Source organism: Lissotriton helveticus, chromosome 3_1 (assembly GCF_964261635.1).
Source record: "Lissotriton helveticus chromosome 3_1, aLisHel1.1, whole genome shotgun sequence".
NCBI classification, from domain to species: domain Eukaryota; kingdom Metazoa; phylum Chordata; class Amphibia; order Caudata; family Salamandridae; genus Lissotriton; species Lissotriton helveticus.
The window spans coordinates 1,902,401,404-1,902,420,347 of record NC_136061.1 but is presented as its reverse complement, the minus strand read 5'-3'; the positions used below and the strand labels follow the sequence as shown (position 1 = coordinate 1,902,420,347).

General features: G+C 45.0%; 1 protein-coding gene across 1 annotated transcript in view; it reads left to right on the top strand.

The window, feature by feature from the left end:
* LOC144824337 (uncharacterized) overlaps positions 1 to 9,998 on the top strand; it is a 91,428-nt gene extending 81,430 nt beyond the window's left edge. The window contains exon 4 of the mRNA XM_078683455.1: positions 9,522 to 9,998. Coding sequence (XP_078539581.1) covers positions 9,522 to 9,998 — 477 coding nt within the window. The remainder of the gene's footprint in view (positions 1 to 9,521) is intronic.
* Positions 9,999 to 18,944: the final 8,946 nt, after the last annotated feature.

Below are 18,944 nucleotides of genomic sequence, written 5' to 3'. Positions count from 1 at the left end.
AGTGAACTTTATTTCAATAGCTTTATGAATAAAACCACGAAAGGAAGGAGAATTCCAGAGAGAATAAAGAAAAGGCTCAAGGGAAAGAATAAAAAGTAAAGGAGACAAGGGGCAACCTTGCCGAGTGCCTCGTTGGAGAGTAAAATATTGAGATTGAAAGCCATTAACAAAAACTGCAGTAGTGGGAGAAGAATACAACAAACTAATAAGTGATAAAATAGTAGGGCCAAATCCATGCCACTTATGGGCATGCATCATAAAGAGCCAGTGAACAAGTTTTTTCTGCGTCCAAGGTGATAGCTGCAGTCGGGGTAGTGCTTTTGGAAGCAAGATGTATGATGTCTTGATATCACATCCGCTGGTTAGAATGCACGCTTTTATTTATATGTTCGTTTATGTTTCAGTTTCAAACGGGTATCGACTACAGAAGAATAACACGTGAGAACGTTTCCATGTATTTTTCTCTTTTGAGTTTTCGCATGCACTCACACTAGGGCACATCACACGTGATTGATGGGAAAGTCACGAATATATAAATGTCTGATAATGCTTTTTTTGTTTATGTGACACACCAGTATTCGACACTGAATGTATTTTTGTTTGGTCTTGCTTCTAGCTTTGGTCCCGGATGAAGGGCGGATAGCCCGAAATGCATTGGACATGTATTGTGTTATTTCCATTGATCAATTGATGAACTTTATTACTAAACACGAGATGTTGAGATGGAACTGATGAAAACACAAGAAAAGTTTTCACTTTGAATAAAACTTCGTATGAATCATTCTTTGAAAATTGTGCAATTTGATCATTAAGTGGAGCGCCAGGAGATGCCTGTAATGACTATTGCAGGCACTTTTTTGTACTGATGTTCAAAAAAGACATGGAATTATCCGCAATCATTCTCCCGTTAAACAAAACCTGTTTGCTCATAGCCAATTATATCAGGAATAACCTTATTAATACGAAGGGCAATGACTTTAGCGAATATTTTGCAATCTGAATTGATGAAAGAAATAGGGAGATAGTTAGCGCAGGAAGAGGGATCCTTGCCTTTCTTAGGGTTTAGACAGATCATGGCTTCCAGGAAGGATGCACGAGCTTCCTTCAATGACAAAAAGTATTGAAATAAATATAAAAGGGGAGGGAATTGGGAAAAGCAGGAATAAAATTCAGTAGTGAAGCCATCTGGACCTGGAGATTTGTCCTTTGGAAGTAATGCTAAGGCGGACTTGATTTCAGAGAGGGAGAGGTCCTCTTCTAAAATTGAACAGTCAGGAAGCTCGAAGGAGCACGGGGGAAGTGCATCGAAGAAAGAATCCAACGCTGCTTCAGAGGTGGAGGATTCTGGAGTGTAAAGCATCTTGTAAAAATCTGTAAAACAGCTTAATATTTCATCATCTTTGAAATGATCAACGCCACTAGTATCTGTAATCTTGACCACCTTGGAGCGTTGAGATTTAACCTTTAAATAATTAGCTAATAGCTTGCAAGCTTTGTTACGGCCACCGTAGAATTTAGAGTTAATCTTGAGTAAGGTGCCAGAAGCCTCCTCTGTCGATTTTTTATTGAAGGAAATCTTAAATTAGTTGTTTTAGATTGTTCCCATTATTGGACGTGAAGTAGGCATGTTCTAGACACTTGATAGAGGCTCATAGAGAAGCAGAATCTTTAATGCATTGTTTCTTTTTAGTTGCTACATAGTCAATAATTAAACCCCTGGCCGTAGCCTTAAAGGCATCCCAGATAGTAGAAAAGGGAATATCCGGAGAGGCGTTCCTCAGGAAAAACTCTGGCCAGAACTCTTTGAAATGTTCCAGGAATTTAGGGTCCTTGAGTAAGTAGTTATTAAAGCGCCATCTAGGTGATTTGGGGGATTCGGAGGGGAGATCTAGATTGATCAAAACTGGAGCGTGATTGGAAATAAGAATGGACCAAATATCTGCATGAATTAAATTAGGAAGGAGAGGAGGACTAAAAAAGATATAATATATTCTATAGGAAGATTTATGAGTAGGGGAATAGAAAGAGTATTCTAATGTGTCCGGATGAGAAATTCTCCAAGCGTCAACCCTCGATTGAATTGTAGACATAAAGCATTTTTGCATTTTGTTAGGATTTTGTGAATTCTTGAAGTAAGTAACATGGCCATGCAAAGTCAGAATTGTCCACGTGCAGATTGGCTAATTTCTTTAAGAATGAGAGCCTAATTTGAAGTGCAGAACTCGCATAAAGGATATGCTCTCTACAGTAGCGGTCGGCAGTAGGTGTTTCTGTAGGGCGGTGACGTGGGCAGGGGGAGTGGCAGGGTGGAGGGTAGTAATGTATGGATTACGAAGTTTTACAGGTAAGTAAACATTTAAATAAATAAAACGAATTTCGTTGCGCGCACTGCATCACCAAATGTGATGCAGTGCGCGCAACGAAATTCGTTTTATTTATTTAAATGTTTATTTACCTGTAAAACTCCGTAATCCATACATTACTACCGTCCACCCTGCCCCTCCCCCTGCCCACGTCACCGTCCTACAGAAACACCTACTGCCGACCGCTACTGGCTCTCTAACATCCTTGTTGGTACACTGGAGACCTCTGCAACTTCCCATAAAATCTACTTCAATTTCGAGTCAGCATGGTTTCTGAACGGGAAGGGTTCGGTTTGCTTTAAGTCTTATTCTGATCCATAAATGACAACCACAAACGTGTGCTGAGCAAAATACGGTGAGAGACTAAGTTAATTAAAAATCAGCTATCCAAAAAGGCTCATCTGCAAGTACAAATATCTCATTGCGCGTCATCAAAGCACGATTTGAGGGTATTCAAAAAACTTGCGACTTCAGGAGCGCAGCCAGTAGCAATTTGGTGGACACCTTGAAAACTGTACTGGATATCCCCATGCATCCCCAGGATTTTACCCCAGTTTGCAGAGTATCTCTAGTCCCAAAAAGATTTAAAGATATATACAAACATAGTGTAAATGTTCAGAAAATACCCATATTTTTGGAGGAGTATGGTGATCAGTACACTGGAAATGTGCTCTTTATATGGAAAAAAATAAAATATGGAAGTGTACATTTAGACTGTCTGTCAAGGCCACAGCATTTTGAGGATGGTTACATTGTCCTTTTTGCATTCACATTGGATTTTGGTGATTAAATCAAGTATTCCTTTTGGTAAACTTCAGATGCAACATCACCTGTAGCTTGAAATTGAGGCCCATGTTTTTTTAGGTTTCGCCTACATAGAGTTTTGGCTGTGCTTGAGAAATCTATTGTTTTAAATATAAACTTTAAAGGATCTTACATCCCTGCCTCCTCTCTTTCCTGTCTTTTCATTGGTTCCTGTGTGTGCCACTTTCAAAAATTAAAACAATGTTTTATCCATGTGGACAAAGCCGCTAATATATAAGAAGGGGACTCAGTTCCCGAAATGCGTCTGGCCTGGAACATAAGCTGATGTTATTATCTTTGCTGCTGCTCGTGTGCAAGTTTTGACCATTAAAAGATTGCAACACGTATCTGCCGGAGGCTCTTTCCTTTGGGGCAAACTCTCTACGTTGGATATTTGCGCCTGTGTCCGGCCGCGGAAAGAAGCTCACCGCCAACGGAGTGGGCCTAAGTTAGCGCCAGGAAGGTGCCAGCGCTTTTGGGGAGGCAGTATGCAACAAGTTACAACTGGAGAGCGGAGCAAGTAGTGAAGGGAAGTGCGCATCAATCCACATGGATAAAACATTGTTTTAATTTTTGAATTCAGGATGGACTCACTTGAGCAGCATGCTCCCACACTACGAGAACCAGAATTCCATGAGAATGGCTACGCCCACATGGGCAGGGTCTTTGAATTGAAAAGTGCAGGGAGCTATGCCGTCTTTGTTTTCAAGCATCACAAGCCATTGAAGAAGGGGACTCAGTTCCCGAAACATGTCTGGCCTGGAACATAAGCTGATGTTATTATCTTTGCTGCTGCTCGTGTGCAAGTTGTGACCATTAAAAGATTGCAACACGTATCTGCCGGAGGCTTTTTCCTTTGGGGCAACCTTTCTTCGTCGGATATATATATATATATATATATATATATATATATATATATATATATATATATATACATATACATTCTACGAGTGCACAATAAAGGGTTTGTCCAAAGATCTCCTGGTGTGTCATCTCTGTGTCCTTCTAAACAGCGGGATTCAGAAGTTGTTGATATTAAGAGTAGCGGCTGCTACTACCGATGACATCAGCGTTGCTTGGTTGAGGATCGCTCGAGCAGCACCTTGGAATACATATATATATATATTTCGCTCACTCTCCGTCCAACAACAGAAGATAGGCACTCACAGAGCTTATGTTCGTCCGTTTTAATCTTTATCATCAGCAAAACATTACGCGTTTTGGCTACTGCCTTTTTCAAATGTTGTATCTCTAATTCCGACTTTCGCTCACAGCCAAGTTGAGACCTGTGGCGGACACGAGAGACGTGGGACCGGAACTCCTGGACATCCTGCATTTTGCTACCTGCATCAACTTCCAGAGGTATCCCGAAGTTGTGCATTGGGGTGCTTGAAGCCCCAGACCCGAGCACCTTTTGCACCAAAGCACAGAGCTCCACACTCCATGAGTGGCCCGTGGGCTTGCTTTGTGCATTTCCGCTTGATGCGTCTTCACGGTTCCTAGTCTTTTGGCTAGTGAGCCCCCAAGAAAACAATCCTTTAATACAACTTGCTTTCCTGGTTGCTCCAGGATTGCTCCAACTTCCCTGCAAAGGAGAAGTTACACAGACCTTGCTGGTCTGCTTGAAGCCATCTTGACATCGTACGTGGGGATGCTTTGCCAAGGCTTGTTGGGTTCAATCCAGATACCGACACCGCAGTCAACTAGATCCTTTGTGCGACAGCTCGAATCCAGCTCCTAGTTGTCGTCGACAACTCCTGGTCCTCGTGGCTGAAAAGACAAACTTCACTTTTATACATGAATTCAGCCGACATCCGGTGGCATCTTTCTATCGCCGCCCTGGTCACTGGCAAGTGGCCCAGACTCTGTCCCCTATGCTTTCAGGTTCTTCAGATCTTCGATCCACCCTTGGATCCACCCGGACACTTTTCCTCTGGTCGCCTGCAGCACTTCTTTGCAGATCTCCATTGAAATCAATGACGAAACCCGACACCAAAAGAGACCTATGCACCCGACTTCCGTGGGTGAGGTAACACAAGTAATTTGGTAGTCTCAAGGGTATTGGCCATCCTAGTGTCTAAGTCTAAAAGGGTTCCATCGTAGTTCATTTAGAAGTGTCTTTAAATTGTAAACTTGTAACTTGTTCGTTTCCCATAGAAAGTCAATGGTAACCCGCGGCTGTGTTTAGACACTGCACGCGTCTCCCGTGGGCCTCCTACATCCTAACCTTTGGTTGTTTAGAGTAGCCTCAGCGATTCCACAGGCCCCAGGCCTGCTTTCTAATTCTCATGTGGTTCTTATACCACTATTTTAGTATATGGTTTGTGAGGCCCCTAGAGCAAAATATATACTGTGCAACTTATCATATGCTAATTAAGTAACTTGTATTGTACTTTTACCTCTGACCTCATAAAGAGTGCAGAGGGGTTGTGTTTAGAATAAATACATATATATTTGATATATACCTTGTGTGGTGTGCTTTCATTTGGTACTCAAGGGATTATAATTGGTAAAACAACTCGCTTAATTCGCTCTCTGAAGTCTTAGCCTGAAGACTGCTCACCACTGCTACCCCTAGGATAGCTTTCAATAAGGTTCACTTTACAACCACCATCAATAAGGGTTGATTACACTGGTGCAAGGTGCCCACTAGAACTAGTGGACATCATATGCCAGCCTAACTTCTCACAATCCCCAGCTCCAGATCCAGCAACTCTGGCCGCTGCGCCACATCTTTTCCACTCCTGTGTTGCTTGTTAATATTAAAAAAAAAAAAAAAAAAAAAGATGGTGATGGATGGAGCGTTGACAATACAAACACTCACCCCCAGTCAACTGATCTGGGTTTAATCCATCACCGTTCTTTAGCTCACTCCGCCACCCCAGTTCAGACATGGCTATATGCAAATCAGTCTGACCCTGTGCCTCATGGGAACAGTCTAAGTAATGAAAAACACAGTGACTGAATAAAACAAGTGGGTGGTCAAAAAACTAACGGGACAGGGAGGAAAAGAAAAAACTATGGACCACTTTCACCAGATCACCAGGGTTTTAATTTCAACCCTATAGGGATCTCACCATTTTAATGTGAACATCTGGCCCTTTGAATAAAGTTGTTGGGGTCCAGTTGGGATCTTTTATTGTCACTATCCACTCACTGATTTCTCACACTTCACTCTTGACATACCCGCTCCGCTGCAATTGCAGGCATTGAAGCACACAGGGGGGTATTTGGTCCCCCCTGTGACGAACCCCATGATGAAGCATGTCACCACTAGGGTGAGTGAGGGTTCTTTTAGAAAATAGTTTTTTCTCTTCCTCCCTGTCCCGTTAGTTTTTTGACCACCCACTTGTTTTAGTCTCTGTGTTTTTCATTACTTAGACATAATGTCTCCATAGGAATTCACATAAATAGGCTCTCTTTTGTTGGTAAGAATTGAGATAGCTTGCTTCTCAGGGCCACAGCTATCATCAGTGCAGCAGGTGTAGTTGCATTGGAGCCCTGAAATTCAAATATCTCACAGTACCCAATTAAGAAGAGGAGTGATTTTGGTCGTTTTTGCTTGATGCATTTGCTCTTTCAATAAGTGTCACATTTAGAGTGGATTATGATCTAAAAAAAGCACAATTGAAATGATCTCATAATTTCTACCCCCTGCGATCCGCCATGTCCCTCCCACTCCCCTACTAGTCTTTGCAAAAAAATATTTGGGGGGCACAACTTCACAACATTTTGCTTAAGGAGGGGCTCTGCAAAACGGTTGGAAGACCTCTGCAACCCCTTGCTTAAATAGCTCTAGTATGATAAACTGGCCATACACAAATAGGTCACCAGTGTCTGCAGTAAAGTTAGTTAATTGTTGTTGGACCTTTGGTTCAAATGTAACCAATATCAATGGGTTGTTAATAATTGGAAGCTAGGGGAATAAACCTTACCCAATCCAATCACATAGGCCAGCCTGTGCCAGGCATGCACAGTACAATGCCATGGCGTGAGCCGCAACAGGAGTCAGAAGAGTGCCCACTCCATGCCGCATTCTTTTTCATATGAAGGCGGTGCTCTGCGTGGAGCAAACAGAACATATACTTGGCCTGAGCAACCAAATAATAATGCTCAAAGCTATTGCCAGCCAGTCCCACATGAGTAAGTGGAAGTGTTAAGGGATCACAGATAACCCTAGGTTGCTTTCCTGCCCCTTATAAATCTCAAAAACACTGACTGCGAAAAGCAAACATGGCTCTTTTTAGGAGAAGCAGCAAATTAATGAATAAATGAGGTATGAAAAACATCTTTAACACTGCTATTCAATCCACCATTGAAAGATGACATTTACCCCATCTCCTTGCCTGCTGCTGTATTTTACAATCCATTGAATCATAATTCTCTGAAATAACTAATGCCGGATTTATATTGACTGTGATACCCAAGTATATAAGAGGATAGGCTCACCACTCTAGTGAAATGTCTATTGTTGGTTGCATTTTGTTAGGAATGAGTGGAATTATCTGGAATTTACTCCAATTGATTCTTATTCCACAAAAATAGCCAAATTGCATAATATGCCTCATTAGTGTTGAGAGGATGATCAAAAGTTCTTTCATATATAATATCACTTCATTTGAACAAAGGGGGACTAAATTATTTTTCACAGCTATCCAGGATCCACCAGGAGAGCACTTGCCTTCAAGTATACTGATTAGTGGCTTCATAGTGAATGCATATAGCAGTGGTGATAGTGCATACAGTAGTGCAATTCAACCTTCCAGGCCTTCCCACATTCTTATTTGTCTATGTACCTTGAACATATATGGCCATGCCAATGAATCGAAAACTTTCTTGGCATCTTAAAGCACCACTGCTATAGAAAGCTCTGGACCAATCTGTTGCACCAAGGTAAAAAAAGGTATGTCATTTGTCCGATGTTGACCTACCAGAAAAAAGTCTGACTGTTCCGGTAGTACTAGGCTTTCATGTTTGCAAGCATTTCATTATGATCTTTGCTAGCATTTTAGTGTAGAGAACATGTAAAACTTAAAAACACATCGTACTTTTCAAATACATTGCACCATGCCGCATGGGTTGTTTGGGGACTACCTTAGGGGTGTTTTATATGTATTAAAAAGGAAGGTTTTGGCAGGTCGAATTAGCAATTTTAAACTGCACCACAGGCTGCAATGGCAGGCCTGATAAGTGCTTTAAAGGGCTACTTTATTAGATAGCACAATGAGTGTTACAGGCCCACTAGTAGCATTCAGTTTACAAGCCTTGGTTACATGTAGTAACATATACTAGGGACTTATAAGTAAATTAAATGTGGCAATCAGGTGTGGGTCAATTTTACTATGTTTTAGGGAGAGCGCACAAGCACATTATCACTAGCTACCAGAGGTAACGTGCATTGAGTCCTAGTGCCAACAAAAATGAATCCAGAAAACAGGAGCAGTGAAGGCAAAAGTTTAGAAGTGACCCTGCAGAGAGGGCCAAGTCCAACACATACATGTTCAGCTCTTTATAACTCTGTATAGAATTCAGAGAATTTGGCCCCTATGTCTGAGGTATTCATTGGGCTCCTACATCCTTCTGCATTCGTTAAATGCAGTATGTGCCTTGCTACCCATGTTCGATTTAATAATCAAATGAATGTGAGGCTGGGGTGCGTACACTCGAAATGCTGTCTAACACAAGCACATTTCTCCAAGAATCTTACCTCTTGGTAGTCTCTTTTCTAAGGTTTAGCAACAAGCCAAGGGGTGTGGCTTAGCCGGTGCAATATGGCCCCACTTTAAGTGGGCTCTGCCCGCCAAGCCTGTATCCGCCACGATCCTGTAGACAACGTCAGAGCTTGCACCTCGCTCTGAGTGATCCTGTTCCCGTGCACACTGGGGCATCGATTGCTGCCTTTTTGGCCCTTTGGGGCCTGCCGATGCACTGAGTTGCTCCCGCTGATAGCTGGTGGGCCCTGCTGGGCCTGATCGGAGACGCATGGCTGGATTCCCCACCGCCCTGCCGGGAAGCAGCTGCCGACTCTTCTAGCACCGGCCGCCCCCCATTAGGCACGGCGGCCCACTGGTTGCTTACCTGCTGCCTGCTCCTCGCTGGTCCTGGTGAGTGCTGCTGCAGTGGGGGCTTTCGCGGCGGGGTTGGGACCAGCGTGCCTGACGGATGCCTGCCACTACTTGTTGTCACAAGGGTCATCATCAGTGGCTCTTCCATCCCCCCCTCCGGCCTGGCCGCAGCCTGCTCCTAGAGTGCCTGTACTTTTGTCACTGAGCCCAGACCACCTGCTCTGCTCTCCCAAGCTGCGGTGTACCCTGCACATCCCTGGGCTCTGCAACCCTGACACTCCTGCTGTAGTCTCCCTCCTGCTCTTTGGTGGCCTCTCTCACCGGCCCCTGTCCGGCCGTGGGGAAGAACAACCCAAAACAACCCAAGATCGCCTTCGATCAGCGCCGGCAGACACGCCAGGATGGTGTGGTCGCCGACGGGGGTGACCCAGCCGGCCAAGAGGATGTGGCTAAAACACGGGAGGACGATCTGAAGACCATCATGCTAGACGTCAAATCCACAGTTACTTGCATGGCGGCCCAGCCCAACCAGCTGTCGACCCATCTAGATGCTGCCAAGTCCCGAGTTGACTCGCACGACGCTCATCTGTTGCACGTTGAATCAAGGGTCTCTGATGCTGAAGACACCACCACTCAGGTTCTCCACAAGCTCCTTAAAATGGATAAGATACTCAAGCTGATCCAGAACAAAAACAAGGATTTGGAGGTGCGCTCCCATAGGAGAAACCTCAGCATCACAGGAGTGCCTGAGTCCACCAATATCTAAAAAATGGAGGACTTCATGGAACAGCTCATCTGCAAACTTTTAGGTGATGCCCTATACTCTGTTTTTATCGTCGAGCGGGCCTATCGCTCCCTCGGCCCTGGCCCTGGCCCTGGTCTGCCGGCTCATACAATTATCGCCAAACTATGGAACTTCAGGGACTGCAATGCCATCCTTCAAGCTGCCAGGGACAGGGGTGAGATTTGTCATCAGGGCAACTTCTTGTCGTTCTACCCCGACACACTATGGTGGTGCAGACTGCTCGCCGTGAGTTCCTCCCAGTGAAACGGATCCTCCAAAAACACGAAGTCTCATATTCCCTGGCATATCCTGCCAAACTGCGAGTCCGGCAGGACTCCAAGATGCTCGTCTTTCTGGATCCCAAGGACGCTTTTGCCTTCATGAAGAAACTGGTTCGGTCACAACACTCTTCTCCTGCTAACTCCCAGCCCACTGCCGATGGCAACTTGAGTGATAACAACTGAACCTCCCCGGCTTCCAGACACTCTTGATAACTGCACTCCTTGTTGCTTAGCTACCTGTTTTGATCTTGCCTACATTGAACTTTTTCCACAGGGCACTCTCTACCATGTTTATTCTTCTGGATCGACACCCCTGACTCCCGGGTGTCATCCCTTTCTGTTGTCTGCTATGACTCGAGGCTTGGCCACCCAGCCTTTTAGGCAGGGGTGTATGCTGAGCGACGCCATGCCTCCACGGGTTGATTCCCTTTTTGGAGATAGACTTTTCCCGTCTCAGTTGTGAGTCCCTGGGGTGGGAATGGATGGAATCTCAGCCTGATTGGGCGTTGGAGTGGGTGGTTGGGAGGGGTTTGTATATTTTGAGGTATGCATTTTTTTTGGGTCCCTTTATGCCACGTCATCTCAACTGATAATTGTTTTTTATTGCACCCCCCACGCCCCTCTGTCACTGCATTGTGTCCTCATTGCTTGTCTGCTTCCACTAGCCATTTTCGAGGTTTTGTGCTATTGGGACTGTCGCCTCTGAATGAGGCTTTTCCTGCACTTCAAATGTCATTGCACTGTGCTTCTTGTTTTGCTCCTCACTGCATTTGCCCACCCGACTGCACGAGGTTATACCTGTACTTTTAACCTTCCTCGACATTCACTTCTTTGGTAAGGCACTATGACAGATACCACGGTCTGGACCTGGAACATCCATGGTCTTAACGACTACAGCAAGGCGCGCCTAGTCCATGCCCACCTCTCCCGACACAAAGTAGACATTTGTTTTCTACAGGAGACCCACCTGCTACCCGATACCTCCTCCAGACTCCTTTCCAGGCACTGGGGCGAATTAAAACCCTCCTTTTAGTCAAATTAATCCTGCGGGGTCTCTGTCCTGCTACGCAGAGGGCTGTCACGGCAGACCTCCCAGGTGATTATTGACCCGAGGGGCACTTTGTGGTCCTTCACGGTACCCTCCAGGCCCAACCATTGACCTTGGCTGCGCTATATAGTCCCAACAATGATGACCTGGATTTCTTTGCCCAGGTTTGGCACCACATCTCCTCCCTGGGCCCTGCTATACTCCTCAGGAGGAGGGTTACTTTAACATCACCCTGTCTACCACGCTTGATCGTTCCGGCCCGCACACTTCCCACCCGTGCACAGCTTTACTATTGAGCTCTATTCTCACTGATAACTCCCTATTTGACGCTTGGCGTCACACTCGGCACGAGGCGCGCGAGGGCATTTGCGTAACAGGCTTCCGAGCCTGCTGGTCCCACTTGGAACTTTGGATTATCACTCCGGATGCATTTGCCTGTCTCACCTCTATTAAGCATATGGCACACACCCTCTCAGATCACGCTCCTGTTCACCTCAGTCTGCGCCTCCCTCACACCCCACTTCACCTGTTCTCTTGGCAGCTCCCCCAAATGCGCTACATGACTCGGTCTACTGCGACGAGATTCAGACCGCTATCACAAATTATTTTGAGCTTAACAAGGGCACTGTTGACTCCCCTTCCACGCTTTGAGAAGGATTTAAGGCCGTCATTCGTGGGGAATGCATTTCTAAGCAGTCTGGCATCTTACGCTCTATACACGGCTCTCTAGATAAATTAGAGTCTGAGATTAAGCCTCTGGATTCCTCCTACTCCCGGGACCCTAACCCTGATTAGCTTGCTCAGATCCGGGGGAAGCTCACTGACTTTGCTGATGAGGCCGGCAGAGAGCTCGCATTCCTGGGCAGGCAGAGGCGTAGCTAGAGCTTGTGGCGCCCGGGGCTATCCCTCAGATTGCCGCCTCTGGGGGGGTGGGGTGCTGTGGAAAAAGAACGGCGAGCACTTGAAAAAGGTCCGAGAGACAGATAGAATCGCTGCTAAATGTTACCTCGATCCAGTGGTTCTACAGCCTAACCGCAGGTCCTTTTCTCTTTTTGGTGTTCATTCTTAGTGTAACTACGTGACCTGCTTTCTAAATGTCCATAACTGTCATTTTAATTATAGTCAGCTGCAGCATGCGTTTGCAGCAGTGTTAGATCTTCTGAGAGTTTCTCGTTGCTCAAATGGGTCTAATTTTTTATATTTATGTTTACTCATCTTTATTGCTTGATTTTAGCTTGCAAGAAAGTGTCACTCATAGGGGTTGGAATGTCACTCATAACCACACTGAAATTATGAACATGTCACACATAGCAATCTGAAACCTTGACAGCTATGGATGGCACGTGTCATGCAGCAATTTGCTGACTGCCTAACTTGGCAGCAACTCTCAAATTATGCAGATCCGCAGCCAGAATACCTGTGGATATTAAAGTGCGCCCTATGGCGGGGCTCACAGTCGGCCTGCTCCAAGGCACACTGCATAGAACAGGACGGGCAGACAGATTGTGCATACAACAGTCTATGCATCAAGCCTCCTCTTCATATAATGAGGCAATGGGTATTGGCAGTTGTGTGGGGAATTACAATGCAAGACACGATTAACGTGCACACTACTCAATCATAGAGGCAAGTAACAACACTGCTCTCTGGTGATTGCAGCGCAAGCTCTTCTGCGCAAACACATGCTGTAGCCAGCGAGTGAGGTGACCTATGATTTAGCCAAAGTAGACCTGTCCTAGAGGCAGTAATACCTGCATGCTGTAAGGCCCCTGTGAGTACGTAGTCTCCGTGTCTAATGATATGCTCCGTGACTCACAAGAAGAAAACTTAAAAAGTGCTGCTACTCCGTACTGGTGAGTACCCGCCCATTTAAAGCACTGTGCCATGTCCAAGGGCAAGGCCAGAACCTGCAACACACTCCTTCTACACCTGGAAGCATTTCCATTCGGTGCTGTGTACTTTCACTAACCTCATCACCAAAAGTGACGTGCATCTAGTTATTTTCTGAAGTGCCAAAATCAAAACCAGTGTACAATCAATGGAGAAAACATAAAACGTACTTGTTTTTGCTTCAATCTCTCAAAGATCAGCACACACTACCACAAGAGTCGAGAGTCAATGTCTCTCTCACACGATCTGCCCCGGCCCGGGCCGACACCCGAGGTCCAACCGACCCACTTAGAGCGACAAGTGAAACAAGTGACTCGCTCCTGTCATAAACTGGGAATAAGTTCTATTTCATGTTAATCCCTGGAGGCATGCACACACCACCACGTGCGTTTCCATTTCAGCATGGTTCACTGCCGCAGGCGGGCTCCGAAGTATGTTTGCAAATTGCAGGGCCCAGCCGTCATTGGTAGCGCTTTTGCCACTACTATATTAACGGTTCTGGGTGGTGCGGTTCTTCCCCCAGCTCGAGCTTGACGCTCTCTCGTGTACTGTTGCGGGCGGAGCTGAGCCTCCCGGCAGTCTCCATAGCTCCGTTTAGGATTTTCTGGCTGCGGGCCTCTCTTCCAGTCGCGGCCCGCCCACAGCACCACAGGCCATGGGTGCCGGCTGCGACCACACCAGATCACTCATTCTTCACGCCGACAGGCAAAGAACACTTTTGCTGGTGCCGGTGTGTGCAGTGCGGTTGCACGTACACACACTGGCCATTGGCCAATCAGGCGGTACGCCGCAGTGGCGGCAATTGGCAGCAGTAGTGAGCACTTTCAAAAGGAAATGGGACAGCGCGTGTGGCACCAGTGGCCCATTGCAGCGGCCCTTATAATTTATATGGGTACACTGGCACTACTGTAATGTCAGTGAGTGCCCCCATATAAATTATAAAGGCCGCCGCAACGGGCCAGCAGTGCCGTGAGGCCGCCCTAAAAATAGTGCCGCCTGGGTCGGACCGCCCCCCCCGCACCACCTAGCCAGTGTGGGCAGGGAGGCGCGGGCATGCCGCTTCGATGAGGGTGGGCACCCCGGAAAGACCCTAGCCAACCTTCTCCGCCCTCCTCATGATGCGTCCTATATAACCGCCCTCCAAGACGGAAGACCTGACAGAACCACCTCTACTGAGGAGATCAAGGTGAGTTTATCGAATTTTACTCACAGCTTTACATGGCCGGGACTGTGCCCCCGTGCGAGGTTCTCGATCAATATTTCGATACTCTTCAGCTCTTCTGGCTTGGCAACCCTCACCGGGAATTCCTTGATGAGTCCTTCTCCAAGGAAAAAATCCTTGCTGCTATTAATGGCATGCCCAGTGATAAGGCCCCTGGTTCAGATGGCCTGCCAGTATCCTCTTATAAGTCCTTTATGCCCTCCTGGTCCTGCACTTGGCTGCCATATATAACGATTCGTTTGAGAATGGTCAGTTCCCCTTTTTGCTCCGCGAGGCACTACTCACACTACTTCTAAAGCCAGAGCTCCGCAACTCATATCGTCCTCTTTCGCTAATTAATACAGACGATGATGATGGATGTATGTTGGAGGGGCCCAGGGTTCAATTGGTAGAAACAACTTTGGTGGCTACCCCGCTGAATCCCATTTGGGAAGTGCTCTGACCACGAATCATACTTCCTCCTCGAATCACAGTGAGGAAGACATGGACTGTTTTTTCCCTCTCAGATGGAATCGGGTCGGCGTCAGGTTCAGGATCTGATTCACTCTAGTGAGGAGATTGTGGACAGTGATAAAAGAGACCCAACAGCCACAATGCGCAAAGCAATGAGAAAAATAAGTCACCCCAATCTGCAAAAAAAAAAAGCCTAAAACGGGATAATTCTCGAGCAGATTTACTCAGTACCCTTACAACACCACCCCCTAAAGGCGACAGTATTCTCTCCTCAACACCTCCAACTTTATATACTGTCCTTCAATGCATATTTTCCTATCGTGAGGAGACATGCCAAGATAGCAGCCGCGCACAGTTAGCCATGCGGAAGATTCATGGGGCTGTTAGAAAATCCGCAAAGTCATGCACTGTTATTAACAAACGTCTGACAACCCTTGAAACAAGAACTGAAACTTTGGAAAACGACTTGGCGGTGACACAAGCAAGTACTACCTCACATGATGCTCAACTAACTGACATACAGTGGAAATTAGAAGATCATGAAAACCGGCAACACCGGAACAACTTGCGGGTATAAGGTGTACCAGAGGGAAAGGAAGGGTCAGATACCCGGGCATGTATTTGATATGTTATCTGAAGCATTTCCGGACTTAGATGGTTGGAACTGGGCTCTAGAAGTACAGAGAGCACACCGAGTACCATTTAATCTTAAACTACATGTGGGATCGAACACAAAGCCCTGTACTATTTTGGTTTATTTTGGCAATTTTTTATTGCAGCAATCTATATAAGATAAGGCTAAGCCGCCAACAAAAAGCGCAGCGGAGGGGATTCTTTTTTCATGTTCAATCTGATTTCTGCCATTAGATGGTAGAGAGACTATGGCATCTTGGGCAGATGATTAAGCCAGTGCAAGACCCGGGGGGCAAGCATTCCTGCTATATCCGGCTCGCCTAAAGGTGCTCAAGGGAGATTATACCTGGTTCTTCACTTCTGAGGTCAAGGTTAAAGAATATCTGGAGAGCTGGGACTTGAAATCTTAGATTGATTAACTGAGCATCTGATTTTTGCTAGCATTTACTCCGCACTCTGTTTCTATCTGTTTTATATTCATTCTTTTTTTCTCCTAAAGAGATTTTTCTGCCCTGGCTGCCAGGAAATAAGACATATTGATCAGGGAGCAGCAACCATCGCAACAGATTGAGTCAGTCTGGATGCCTTTCAACAGGGGATGGGGTGGTGGGGGGATTCAAGGGCACAGGGGGTAAGTTAGGTAGGAAGTAGGGGTAGGGGATTAAGGGTATGGAGCACAGGGTGGATGGAGAGCAGAAGAAAAAAAAATGGAGAGGGTGCAAATAAAAATTATGAGAGAGCAAACAAAAGTAAGAAAGAGCAATTAAAGCTGAGAAATGGGTAAAATCAACATCTGCCCAATTAATGTTGGAGGACTTAATGATAAACTAAAACGTATCAGGGTTGCCGAAATACTAAGAGCGTTAAAAGTAGACATAATATGCCAACAAGAAACGCATATTCCCTGGGGCAAACAAGATATTTTAGCTATGAAAGGATATACCCTTGTAGCATGTTCCACTCAAAATTCGACCATTAGAGGGGGTAACGATTCATGTAAGAAATAGCATTGGTCCAGCTAAGCGAGTCTTGGAAGACAAATGGGGGAGATGGGCTAATGCACTACTGCCTATGGGACTGACCATTTGTACGATATATGGGTCAAATGAGGAAAATTCACAGATTTTTAACAATCTAGAAATTGAATTAGCATTATGGCCAAGTCCATTAATAATATGCGTAGATCTGAATATTCATTACGAAACCGGCTGTGATAGAAGTAAAAAATATCAAGGGAGAAAACCCCATGTTCATAAGGCTTTATCGGCCTTGAGGACTAGTTACGATTTGAAGGATGTGTGGGGGGCAAAATATCCTACCGACCCCGGATATACGTATTTTTGAAATCCCCATAAGAAATATGTTTGATTAGATAATTTTTGGGTTTTGTCATCTTTGATCACGACCTTAGAAATAAAGAATGTACCCAATTATTATCTGACCATAATACTATAGTTATGGATTTAGCATTTCAAATCGAGGCCCGCTCACAGATCAAGTGGACATTTGATAGAACGCTACTAACCAATGAGCAATATTTGAAACCTATTAAACAATGGGTGACAGAATACTACGAGATGAATTGTTATAGCTCTTCACGTTGCATAGTCTGGGACAGCTTTAAAGCGGGTCTTCAGGGACAAACAATTAGCTTTGTCTGTCGGGTTAGAAAGCAAGAGAAAAAAGAAACTAATACTATGATTGTAGAATTGGAAGAATTGGAAAAAAACATACTAGTGCAATTAGGCAAAAACAGGAGACTGTAGAGGTATCACTGAGTCAGAAAATAATGGTTGCAAAAGCTGAAATAAACAGCTGCTATAGCAAGGAGGGGGCAGCCACTTTCCAGGCACATAAAAATGAGAGCTATGAATATGGGGAAACCGTAGGTAAGATGCTCGCTCTGCAAAGAGGTGTCAGGAATAACATAACTACAATCAAGGGACAAGACGGCATACTCCATACGGAAATAAGAAACATTATTAAGGTTTTTGAAAAATTCTATCAAGATTTATATCGACAAGATAGTCTTGATCTTTTTTTGCCCAATGAAACCGAAACAGCACTAGGAAGTCAGCGTATGCTTAGCGAAGAAATTAAACAAGAGATAGACAAAGAGATCACGATAGAAGAGGTATTTTCAGCCTTACAGTCCATGGCTCCATGAAAAGCGGCAGGTCCCGATAACATTCCCCTGGAATTATATAAAGGAATTTAAGAGGAAATAGCTCCGCCACTATTGGACCTGTTTCTTGGAGTACAATACAGTGGGGTTCCTCCTGAATCCTGGCAGGGAGCAGATATTCTGGTCTTTTTAAAAAAAGGAAACCCTCTGACAACCCTGCATCTTATTGACCTACATCCCTCATGAACATAGACACTAAACTATTTTCAAAAGTTTTCACAACTCGGTTAGGGGGATCATAGCTCATCTAGTGGCTTTATACCGACAAGAGGCACAACTGATCATATCAGACGTGCAATAGCCCTGTTTGATATAACTGAGGCAACTGATGAGCAGATGACTATGATCCTCCTGGATGCAGAGAAGGCATTTGACCGTGCCTCATGGCAATATCTATGGTCTACTATGGTACAGAGAGGGTTTAGGCCTGGTTTTATAACAGCTATAGAGGCATTATATCATGCACCATATGCGAGACTAAATATAATGGGTCTAGAATCAAGTTGCATTGACATTGCAAGAGGGACAAGACAGGGTTGCCCTTGTTCTCCTATATTATTCGCCCTATATATCGATATTTTTATACAGCAAATCCTCCAAGACCAGGTAATCGCACCAGTCACCTGCAACGTCTATGAATCAAAGATAATGGCCGACGCCGACGAACTTGCAGTGGTAACCACCGACCCAGAAAAAGCAATCATCCAAATTCAGAAAATAGCCAGCGATTATGGCCTTAACTCCGCTTATTTACTGAATACAGGGAAAACCCATATTTTATGTAACTCTAAAACTCCATGTAATGATCCTTGAAGCCAAGATGAGGTAATCTATCTTGGAATCAAGATTAGCAGTAACGTGGACCCCATCTGGAAAATAAATATGTTACCTATGAAAAATAAGATTCGTACAGATTTAGGGTTTCTAGATAGACTTCATCTTTCTCTTATAGGACGATGTAATATACTCAAAATGGTTATGCTCCCTTAGGTTCTATATATGATGAGGTCCATTTCTTTAGAAATTGAAGATCTATTTTTAAAGAAACTAGATGGTATTTTTAGCAATTTTGTTTGGAAATACTCAAAAATTCGACGATCCCTTAAATTTTTAACATTACCGCAAGATCGAGGTGGATGGTCCGCTCCTAATACTATGCAAACTTTTTACAACAGATGGCTTTAGTGATCTCATCAGGCATTGGGTACAGACAACA